The sequence below is a fragment of the Triplophysa rosa genome, linkage group LG5 (genome assembly GCF_024868665.1).
Source record: "Triplophysa rosa linkage group LG5, Trosa_1v2, whole genome shotgun sequence".
NCBI classification, from domain to species: Eukaryota; Metazoa; Chordata; class Actinopteri; order Cypriniformes; family Nemacheilidae; genus Triplophysa; species Triplophysa rosa.
Genome location: NC_079894.1, coordinates 12,261,472 through 12,274,150, shown reverse-complemented (window position 1 = coordinate 12,274,150; position 12,679 = coordinate 12,261,472). Strand labels below are relative to the sequence as shown.

Sequence of the window (12,679 nt, the reverse complement as noted above, 5' to 3'; positions counted from 1 at the left end):
ACTGTGGCATAGCGTGTTACCAATGTGTTACCAATGTTTTGCTTGCTAACTGTGTTCCCAACTGTCTTGAAATCATTAACAGGCTTCTTCCGTGTAGTTCTGGGCTGATCTTTAACATTTCTCATGATCATCTTTACCCCATTGGGGAAATATTGCAGGGAGCTCCAGAACAAGGGCATTTGATAGTTATTTTGTATATCTTCTATTTCCAAATAATCACACCAACAGTTGTCTCCTTCTCACCAAGCTTCTGTCTGTAGCCTATTCAAGGTTTGTGCAGGTCTCCAATCTTGTCGCTGACATCCTTTAAAACCTATTTGGTCTGGACCATGGTGTTGGAGAGGTTGAACTGGAAGATACAGATTCTGTTGGCAGGCATCTTTTATATACATAACAAGCTGATTTAGGAGTACTTTCTTAAAGTGACAGGACTAATCTGTGGTCCATATAGGCACATAACCAATCTGTGGAGCCAGAATTCTTGCTAGTTGGTAGGGGATCAAATACTTATTTCACTGACTGAAATGCAAATCAATTTATAACCTTTATATAACATTTTTTTCCCCTGATTTTTTTTAATATTCTGTGTCTATCAGTTAAAATAAACCCACCATAAAAATTATAGACCCTTCATTTGTTTGTAAGTAGGCAAACTTACAAAATCAGCAGGGGATCAAATACTTATTTCCCTCACTGTATGTGCTAAACATATAAAGCTCTTAAAGGAGTTCCTCACTGCAAAATTTTCCCACATTGACTTTCCATAGTAGGAATAAAAATGACTATGGAAAGTCAATGGGGGCAAATTTTGAAGTGAACTACTCCTTTAATACAACTGATACTGTGCGCTACTCTGTGTATTCAGTAGGTTGCTTCAGAAGCATAAGGTATATGACAATAAAACAATGCACAGCTGACATAAAGTAAATTTACTTTTAATACTTGAGTACTTTTAAAAGCACGTACTTCTGTACTTTTACTTAAGTAAGAATCTGTCTTTACAACTTTTACTTGTAGTGGAGTAATATTTGACCAGTAGTATCTGTACTTTCACTCAAGTAAGGAAGTTGTGTACTTCGTCCACCTCTGGTGGACACTGATGCCTAGTGGTCATTGCCTGTCGACGCAGACAACAAGGCATAAGTGTAAATGAAAACCGACACGTAACCTACGGCGTAGGTCCTACGCACGACTGTAACTTAAGCTTGAGTCATAAGTTCAAGAATGGGAACATATTCAAGTGTTTGCTGGTTATTTGTTACATTTTCTATTGGCAGAATAGGATTGTTACACTTCAATAAAAAAAATGTGAAGTTACACTTCGGCTTTGTGACTTTAGTGCTATACCTAAACTAAATAAAATTACCTTATTTTAAGGTAAAATAAAATTGTCTTTTTGATCATTACAAACAATAATGAAAATCATTATCTTAGAATAGATATGTCTCTTGCATCACAAAAATTCTCAATAGTTAAGTATGTGGTCTTGTAGTCATGATTTTTTTTCTGTCTCTGTCTTGACCGTCTCAATTGGACTCGGTCTTGACTTGGACTCGAACCTCTTTGGACTCGGTCTTGACTTGGACTCGAACCTCTTTGGACTCGGTCTTGACTTGGACTCGAACCTCTTTGGACTTGGACTTGACTTGGACTCGACAACGGTGGACTTGACTACAGCCCTAGAACGTGTCCTGGTGCTCAAGGGGGGCGTGTCCCAGCGCGTTCACGTGGGAAAGTGACGTCAATGCATACCCTCTATAAGGTTGTATTTGTTAACATTAGTAAATGCATCAGGTATGGTTTACGAAATGTAGCAGCATCTAGTGGTGAGGCTTCGAATTGCAACCAACGGCTCACTCCACCCCTCCCCCTTCCCTTTTGAAACAGTGGCTGACACAGAACTATGATATAACTTTGCCATGCTGACCACCGTTTAAGAAGATACTTTGATGACGTGGGCATAAGATAGCACGTGGATGAGTAAATTATGAGACGTTTTTTACACTATTCCTTTAACTCTCTGTTAAACTCTATCCAAAAGGCAAGTTTGTTGTCCAAGAACTGTATTCAACATTATCTGAATCTCACTTACACGGTTACCTCTGTGACGTCTGAGGTCTCTTTCTGTTCCTCCTCATACTTTGAGATAACTGCAAACAGGGTGCCTGTGGCCACGCAGGCAGAGGCATTCATCTCTATACAGGCCCCAGTGCCTGCACTAGTTACTGTCCCGAAGCTCCTGTTATCCGTGCTCCCAATGTAGCCACAGATACCCTGAGTGCATGGCAGGAGATGTGGCATCTTCATGGAGAGCTCTTTGAAGCACAGGCCAAACACCACAGGACTCAGCGACTGTGCAGAGCAAAAGACAATGTAAAGTGGCAGTGTCACCGCGAGACTCTCCTGATGCCGCGAGATGATGATGAGAGAGGGGAGGATGTGCAAGCTCATCTGCAGGCCAGGCAGTGGATGAGGATGGTGCAGCAGCCCTTACCGTTGGAAGGTGTGAAATGGCCAACACGCCTGCCCTCCAGGTAAATGGCCACATGATGAACATAATCATCATAACGCAGCACTGACAGCTGCGTTAAAGCACTAACAATGCAAGCCGTGCCTTCCAAAGCTGTAGAGCACTCTGTGTCCAGTCCAATCACGTAGTCCCACGGGTAGCGTACGCAGGCTAGGACAGTGAACACCACGGGGTTGAACAGGGCAAAAGCACAAGACGGCAGCGTCACCCAGTGGCGGTAGCTCTGGACCAGAGCCGGGTAATGGAGTGGCAGGCAAATAGAGAGACAGGTGGTGACAGACATTAGCATGAGGGTGATCATCAGACCTCGTGCCATCACTACCTGCAGGTCAAAGAGGATCCAGCAGACAATTCGAGAGACTGGCCAGCAAAGGCTGCGTAAACTGTGCACCACTGCACCCATGATGTTGAAGCCGCTCACGCACATGCAGTGCAGACACAACAGGGCGTAGCGGGGGTTCTCACGCAGCTCCGAAGAGTTCTGCACAACCACTATGATGAGGCAGGTGAAAAAAACGGTGACAATGAAAGCTCCTGAATGGGCAAAGGCTTTGCAGATTTCCAAAAGCTTGCTGTCTTCAATTAGACTGGAGCTATTGAACCCTGAGGAAAGTGAAAAGTTAATGGATCCTGTGGATCAAACAAGGGTTGGATACAATTCTGTGCTCAAGAAAAATAAAGCAGAAATCAATAAATCTCTCAAGAGGTTACTACACTGTAAAAAGAAATAGTCGATTTTAGTTGCTTCAACTTATTTTTATTTGTAGACACAACAATTTTTTTATAAATTGTTGAGACGACAAGAAAATGTAAGTTTCTTGGTTCTCAACTAAGTTGAATTAACGAGCACAATTGTTGTTAAAACTAAAAAATGCTTCTTGAAACAACTGCATCATATTTTCGTGGGTTTTTACTGCAAGTATCGCGAGATTGCGCGAGATTGAAGCAGATCAAGGATCTCCTGCACATCTCTCAGTTTCCCGCCTTGGTGACCCTGACAGACATTCTTCTGTCTGCATTAACGGTGAGTTTTTAATTAGTATTATTTCACAATGGTTTTAACTCTATTGTAAACTAATCTTACCACCCCGCGCGTTTACTAGGCTAGTAGCTTGGCGTGTTTGCTCAGCTCAGTCAGCCAAAATGTTTATGATGGCCAGTCAAATCTGTCACGGTCGTGGTGAAAGAGAACCCAAGCGCAGGCAGGCAGTAAAGGGGTTAACAAAACACTTTATTTGACAAAAAACGGAAACCAAAACACCCACAATGGGGAAAAACTAAACTGAGAACAACTACCATCAAACAAAGACTTCCCACGTGGGGGCAAAACAAAAAGACAGGAACAAAATAAACTAACTATAAAGCAACAACACAACGTCTTAACAAACAGCACAACAGGGTAGACCACAAAAACTCGAGGGCCATAGCACAGTACATACAACGTACACGCAATACACGAGCACAGGACAAAGAAACAAGAGGGTATATATAGGGAAGACAAACGAGGGATAATTACACGGGGCAGGTGTGGGACATCAAACACTCAGGGTAATTTTAAAGTAATTTGTAATTGTCACACCATGTCAACCAGAGACGCGACATTGCAACACAGTAGAAAGTATGTTTTCCATGTAATTTTTTTCGTCCTTGTCCACAACGACATGCTACAACTTAAATAAAATGCAACGGTTTAAATATAGAATCTATTTTATGAATCCAAAAGTCCCTGTAGGCAAGCCGTGGCACTAGGCGGCCATGGATTCAAAGCCACCGGGCAGCTATTTCACTCATGCAAGGTAAAAGTCCTTGAGTGCGGGTTACAACAAGCATATGTAAGTTAGATTGTATTGTTTTGGTTTAATTTGTTTTATCAGTATTGTTTTCCTGCCCTTTCTAGCCCATGTATTGCGAGTTACAGATGAATAGCCATTGCTCTTTATCTCGTGTATTGAGGGATACGATAAAAAGCGATTCGGGGTTCTCTCGAAATGTAGGGGGAGAGTGATTGACAGCGTCATGCGATCGTCCCAAACGCCCAAAACCCCATTTTAAACATTTAACATAATGTTTAAATGTAATTTAATCTGTTTCTCGAAAGGTTAAATTCACATTTTTCGTCGATTTCTCCTTTCCAAAGCGCTCCGGACCTTGCGCTCCCTAGCCAGAGCCGTTGAGAGAGAGGGTTCTGACACATTTTGATCTCGCCGGCACGCAGTCGCATGATTCATCTCTCAATAGTACCAAAGTGTTAGCCAGCAAATTTGTTGTTGTACCTGAAGTATTTCTAAATTGCTGTATTTGTCTCTGGTCATGAGTAAGTTTTAGGCTTAAAAAATGACTTTAGTTAATTATTGTTATTATAATTTTGGAGAAAATAGACCTATTGTTATATGGATTCTGGATGACAGTTAAATGAAGAGGACATGCAATCTCTGCTCTCGTAGTTCATCAAATCAGTGTATAATAACAAGGCATTTATACACCAAAGTCACTACAACAGGTTGTGTCCCTTACCTTGTTTTTATGCTGACTGAAGGCAAATTGACTTGAAAAACCATTTATTTAGGCAGCATGGAACATCACAACATTCATTATCGCTATTAGCCCGTGTCTACACCGGATGCGATGCGACAAGAGACAATAGAACGCGTTAGAACTAGTGATGCACGATATTGGATTTTTGCCGATATCCAATATGCCGATAATTTCCACCTCAATTAAGCCGATGCCGATATATGCTGTCTATCCACCGGGCGTTTTTACGCAGCTAAAAGCGCCAGGCTGCTGCGTGTCCTCTTTGGCCGCCTGAATTTGGTTATAGGCCTACTCTCCGTGACTGCTATAAAACAAAGGCAAGCAGTAATTTTTATTAGTGTTAAGGCTGTAGGTTAACTTTTTTTGCACATAGCACTGGTGCTAGAAAGGTTTAAAGTTTGGTAGCACAGTCCAAACTGTAGGAGTATAAATCGTCTGTTGTCATCATTAAAAATAATATGCAAGTACAGTTCATGATGAATAGACAGGTAACTGACAAAAGACATTAATGTTACATACAAATGAATAAATTAGGGCCGTATCATTTTTAGATTACCTAAATTTGTTTGAATATTTCTCAGTTGTGTATTTTTCCTTTTTAACTATACAATAGTGGTATATTTGTCCACATAAATTACTGTAGTATACTATAGTAAACTGCAGTAAAATTCTTAGATACTTTTTTGAACTTTACTATAGTATACAGTGTTTATCAATTCACTACAAGAGCACTACAATTTTCAAAAGCAAATACTATAGTACGCCACAGTATTTTTTTGTCCGAGTGTTCAATTTAACGGGACTTTTATTTTGACGGGTCTTCGGGAAGACGCTTGTTTGCAGATAGATTCACTCAAACATTAAAACGCTCGTAAAATAAACTCTCAGAGCAACTCTGACTGGAGATGAAGTTCATGTGTTCATATCCTCATACAGTGCAGACGCAGACAAATACACGACCATCACCCGTGTTGTATGTTAAACTGTGCACGTAATTCACTCAGACACCCAGAACAGCCAGATGACATTTAAATAACAGGATTCCGCGTCCGCATGTAGTTACATGGACTCGTGCGATTATGTTACGATAGTTACATGCGATGCGCCATTGATTATTGTCACACACAACAAGCACCACCACGACAAACGCACTACACACAAACACACAGCTCTGTCTAATGCACATATTCTTATTATTCTACATATATGTCACACTGTTGTTATTTTTTTTCAAGTTACTTGTCCAGTCGGGCAAGTAAAGTTAACGCTCACTTGCCCATACAAAACATTCACTTGTCCCGGACAAGTAGACAAGCGTTAATGTCGAACCCTGCTTTTCACATTTTAAAATTATGATAAACGAAATCCTTTTAAAACTTTCCAAAAGAATTTGGAAAATGAATTTGGTGAATGTTAATTAAAGAAGCAACAAGAGCATAGGTGTCTTAGAAATGGAGACTACAAAACGGCAGTGTGCAGAGACGAAAGTCACAGGGCGGCGCGTTGCATATTCTGCACGCTTGAGCTCAAATTCAAAGTCTACTCCTGATGGACAGGATTCAACTTTATTTTACTCTGTGTTTTAGTTAAAAACGTTAATCAATAAATAGGCAGTGCGCGGCTGACGGGCGCAGAGATCGATTTCTTTGCGCACTCAGTCAATGTAAGAATGTGTTGCTTTTACAAGCATGATTTAATTACAGCTTCCTATCGGCGAGGCATATCGGCGTTATTTTCTTTATCGGGCCGATGCCGATAATTAATTTATAAGTCATTATCTGCCGATAATATCGGCGTGCCGATAATATCGTGCATCCCTAGTTAGAACCCATTATAATTTAAAATATTGTCCACACCGGACGTGTCGCGGTACGACGCCACAATCCCATTAGAACAAGTCGCGTCGCGCCATGTCCGGTGTAGACACAGTGTTAGTCTGTCTTTCTCATTTTAATTTTGTAATGGTTTTTGAGTTTGTCATTTTTGTTTTACAGATTGTTGCTGAATTCAGCCAGCTGATGTCCGCTGACCTCATGGGGTTCTTTTATAGTGGCCTAGATGTACATTTGCCAAACAAAATTCTACTGTGGCTTGATGCTAATGTAAGTATTTTTTTGTTAACCAATATGATTTCTTTATTTGGCATTCACACAATACTCTGTTTAAAATATTTAGTTTTTTGCAATGTTCTTGTGTATTGTGTGTTCATTCATTGTTATTTCAGGACTTACACCGGAACTGCTTTTTGTTGGCCATGTCTTGTCAGAAAAAAGCGTGAGGAGAACCCAATTGCAGGCAGCAGGGAATTAAGGGGTTAAACAAAAGACTTTATTTAAACAATAAACACAAAACAAAGACCCACAATGGGGTAAAAACAGGAACAAGGATCAACACAAGCACAGAGCAAAAACTAACTAAACACTATACATGAACTAAACTCAAAACTTACTGGACTAGACACGGAACAGCAAAACTGGCACTGAGGCACAAACGGCAGATCACACGGGTTGCACACTGAACACAAGGCAACTGGAAACAATGAACCGACACAGGACTAGGAATACACAGGGTTTATAAAGAGGAACACTAACAAGGGTTGATGACGCAGGGAGGGTGACGGCCAGGTGACAATACTCAAACAATAATGGGACAGGTGAGAGGGATGAAACACAAACGGAGAAACAAGGGGGCGGAGTTAGACGAAAGACAGGAGGACACGTGGCGAAATGTCAAAACAAACCGCCACTTGTCTCCACACAAGACGAAACACACACACAAGACATGGTACTGTCACGACCCGGTCCACAAGACACGAAAACTCCGAATAGGAAGGACAGGACCCTGACATGTCTAAGGATTTCTCCAGTTTTTTACAGCTTTGTGAGGTATGTTTAAAAATACATTACAGAGGTCACTCTTTGAAGTAAAGAAGTTGTAGAAATTATATCATAATAGGCACACCTGAAAACTAGTCGCTTTTCTGTCGAGTATCTGAAAGCGCTTGCCAGCCTGTCTTATATCAATATCTGAGTGCTTACTAAATTTACTCATTTCAATATTTTTCCTTTTGTATTTTCAGCCAACAGATAAAATTGACGATTTTCTAAGAGGCATTCACATGGATGTTTTGATTGTAAGTGAGGATCTACGCGAAGACGTCTTTCCAATGGAAATAAATGAAATCTCGCCAATTCTTGAAGAATGCAGGTTCTTACTGATATCTCAGATGTCCCCAAGGCTTTTGGACTCCTGATGGGTTTACTTTATGCTGTGAACATTGACTACTCTAAACACATTAAGTAAGGCTTTGAGGCTATGCAAAAACACATAATGAACATTGGAGGAAGCAGCTGGTCTTCATGTGTGCATGGTCTCCACAACAAGTTGCTACCTAAAAAGTAGCTTTTTTAAGAGAAGCTTCAGGGTTTTGTATACCGTTTGCAAATGTTGTAATGTTGGGTCAAGTTTGTTTTTACACATCTCTTGTGAACAAGTTTATTTAAATAGACAAAGACACAATCTCCTAAGAATATTATACAGTAATTACATGTTGTAATTCATATTTTAATACAGTTTGATGTGCTAGTTTTTCTTCACTGTAAAAAAAACTTACATTTTGAAGTGCAACCAAATTGACTTTACAAGGCACACTGTAAAAAATGTTTGTTGTTTAAACTTAAAAAAGTAAGTGTTCGTGCTGCCTTAAAATTTTAAGTTCAGTAAACATAGTTTTAAGTTGTCTGAACTAAGAATAAAGTTGAATGGACTTTATAAAACAAGTGAAATAAACACTATTAAAGTTAAGTCAATTTAAAATGTTAAGTTGTCTTAACTTAGAAAAAGGTTGACTGAACTCTATAAAACAAGTGAAATGAACATTATTAGTTAAATCAACTTAAAGTTTTAAGTTGTCTGAACTAAGAATAAAGTGGAATGGACTTTATAAAACAAGTGAAATAAACACTATTAAAGTTAAGTCAATTTAAAATGTTAAGTTGTCTTAACTTAGAAAAAGGTTGACTGAACTCTACAAAACATGTGAAATGAACACTATTAAAGTTAAATCAATTTAAAATGTCAAGTTGTTTTAACTTAGAAAAAGGTTGACTGAACTCAANTTCAAATGCTATTAGATTATTAATGATAATCTTAAACTATAATTTATTTTATTATTAAGTTTATTTATTTTATTTAGCCTTGTTGTGCAAGTTCTCTGGAGCTTGTGCAGAGGCAGCAGCTTTTGCCAGAGGGGAACTGGAATCCCCTGGTTGGGCCTGGGTTCTCCTGAGGTTTTTTTTCTCGATTAGAGTTTTGGGTTCCTCGCCACCGTTTGCATACTGTTCTTTTGCACTATCTGCCTGGCCGGGGGGGCTGCTTTAGAATCTTAAAGTTTTACTTAATTAATATTGCATATAGGAATTTATAGTCTGTTATATTTGACCTGTGCTTCTCTCTCCTTTATCTTAAATGTTTGCTCTCACTGTGTGTGCGTACTTGTTTGTGTACGTGTGTGCGCGTCCGTGTGTGTGTGTCTATGTCTATGTGTGTTAGTACATGTGCATATTGTGTGTGTGGATGTGGGTATGTCTGTCTTCTGTGTTTTCACCTTTTTCTTGTTTTTACAGGTACAACTTTAATTTGTTTTGCTTATAGTCATTATGTCTCATGTACAGCTGCTTTGTAACAATGAAAATTGTAAAAAGCGCTATATAAATAAAGTTGAGTTGAGTGAGTATTGGTCTTACAGGACATCTGTCAAACTTGGGCTTTCAGCCTAGGGTAGTTCATGTATTTGAGGTGTTATCTACCCTGTCTAGGTCTAAAGTAGTGTCCTTGCAGGTATTTTTCTTCTAACTTAAGTCAGGCAAGGATAAAAGGGTGTCTTCTTATCCAAACTGACTTAAATTTCAAGCTATACATTTAGTTTTGTCTGTATGTATGTTCCCTGGGGATCAAACCCATGATCTCTGCAAAGTTTATGCAATGATGTGAAGATAGTTTGGCCGTCTCAAAGTAGAGGAAGCCCTATTAGATTGTTGAGGCAGTTACACAGGCTGGTTGAACAGAAAACCAGAGAAAATTCCAGGGCCCCGGTTTATGGCAGGGCCCCTCTTTAACCCTCTATTGTGACTGGACTAACACCAACAAATGTCCAGTGCCATTAGATAATGCTGCTATAGGACAACTGCCAGCCACCTCTTTTTGGAGAAAGGGGGACCTCAGTCCCAGATCGGAAAGGAGAGGACTTTGCATTGGTCTACAGGATCACCAAAACAGCTTTGATTCCCCCTGACTCTCACCCTAAAGTTCAAGCCAGTGGGCCATAAAATTTCTTAAGACCTCCAGATGCACCATGCAAATTACATGGAGCAGGGTCAAACTTTTCCACATTCACACACTTGGAATCCCTAAAAGAGACAATACAATTGAAACACACCCTAGTTTCAATTTTACTCAAAACGTTTTTGCACATGGAGTCTATCATCCAGTATTAACCCACTTACCAACACATTGTGTACTTGGTCTTTATGCATTCAGCACTTTGCCAAGTATTGTGAAAGTGGTTTTGGAAAGGTAATGCGTAGGTAAAACTTCAAGAACGGTGTTCTCATTTAAATTTGTGTTTTTGTGCAAATGAGTTCCACATGGACGGCTAAGGGTGGGCTGTATGGTATAGTCCCTTTTTATATAAACTACTAATAATCTCACTGGGGTGGAAAAGAACCAGATTACAATGACAAAAAGTACCCTCTCAGTTTTTCAGATACTTTCAGATTTTTGAGAGGCACACATTAAGCACAATTTCATTTATGACGTTGATCTCATTGGTTTTAAAGATTCGGTATTACATTTTAATTTGAAATAAATTCATTAGAAACATCACTCTATCCTTGTGTTTGTTGGATACTCAGTCTAATGAATACTTTGGAGAATTTGTCTTGTGTGTTTACATTTAAATTATTTGTAGAAAGAAATGCAGGGTGAGTTACGCTTTGAAGCCTAGGCTTCTCTTAACACCAAGTATGATAGTAATTGCAATGCTCGTCTTCTGAACGCTGATCTGCTATAGGCCTCATATAAATGACTAAATCCATGGGCTAATTCATTTCACACACGTCTGGGTCACAGCTCTGAGTAATCCACACAACACACAAGAGTGTGAACATAGTTTCTGTCCTGAGAAATCTCCATCAGCAGCTCATAAAGTCCGTGATCTAGAGGAGACGTGGCCACTGCTGACTCTACTCTTCAGCCATTGTTGTGGCTGAAAGCTGACAACATGTGACATGCCACAAACGAATGAAGAATGAATTCCGTGGGTTGTATCTCCGACGCAAGTGCGGAAAGTATCAGAGCTTGAAACCAGGAGCCTGTGGTTAACAGATATGCACTGCAGGACTCAACAATATGACGGCAGCGCGTTTACTCACGCCGGAGTATTTAATAAGCTTGAAAACAGCTGTCAGCGACACGAACATTCCAAGACTGTTACGTAACCCAGAACAGAAGCACACACTACTCCACTTAAAGTTAATTGGGGAGGTGAGGTGGGCACATTTGCAGCCACTTCATACTGAAAAATTTCTCGAAATTGATTGGACACATTTGTTATGCAGCTGGAACCCCGAAACCCCAAAAACACACACATCCGCATGTGGATTACCATCAAGAATGTACTGTGGTATTATTTGAGGTACCATGAAAATACTAGGGTACGTAAACACGATACAGTGATGACAGTAACTGTTGACTGTTCCAAGATGGCAGACGCGTGGTCATGTTTGGAGTATTCAAATGGGGCATATCTATGCATATCATATCTATACATATCTACGGTTGTGCTAATACTGTTCAGTATTAAAGTACCATGGTAGCAACACAATTGACCCTATGCACAGTTACTTCTTGGTTTTCGATAAGCCAGTTCAGGTATTTCCAGTCAATATATAGGATGTCATTCTGCACTCACTGCATTCAAAAAGTGTAAAAAATGATGGTTGAATTAAAATCTTCTGAGGAGAATCAGTGTAATACGCAGCAGTACTCAAATGTTCTGAAATGTCAACGTCTTTTCATCTCGTTTCACGTTTAAAGAAATAAATTCATGTTAAAGCCACAATATGGATGAATTTTGTTATGAAATATCCAAAAATTTTCATGCAGTTGTGCACTTACATTATCCCAAATGTTCCCAAGAATGTGCAAATCCAGAGAAATTCCTGTTTAAAATAATGGCCCGTTGCTTGTCTCCCTTGTATTTGTCGCATATCAGTGACGTAATATCCGGTGCTCCGCACTACCCTCAGTTTCCTTTTGTAGAAACTACGGCAACACGCAAATGCTGAAGTGGTTATACTGCATCTGAGATGCAGCATCTGTTGTTCTGTTATTATGGATCTGTCACGGTCCTGCATTCTTAGTTCTGTATTTCTAGTCATGTGGCAGGATCGGGACGGAGCCCTTAGGTTCTATGTGAGAAAGCCATGAGATGTTTATGTTTTTTACTTCTCATGTGTTTTCTCGTGTCTTGTCATTGGCCCCGCCCCTCTCGTTTCATGTATTGCTTCCCTGCCGTGTCTAATGTTTCCCACCTGCCCTGTGTCATTATCCCTC

General features: G+C 39.9%; 1 protein-coding gene across 1 annotated transcript; it reads right to left on the bottom strand.

Moving 5' to 3' along the window:
* Nucleotides 1-1,646: 1,646 nt before the first annotated feature.
* Nucleotides 1,647-10,577, bottom strand: LOC130554108 (uncharacterized). Its single transcript, XM_057333542.1, is given in 4 exon segments — nucleotides 1,647-2,463; nucleotides 2,466-3,160; nucleotides 10,418-10,473; nucleotides 10,570-10,577. Coding segments are annotated over 4 exon segments (1,134 nt in total). The 3' UTR covers nucleotides 1,647-2,088.
* Nucleotides 10,578-12,679: the final 2,102 nt, after the last annotated feature.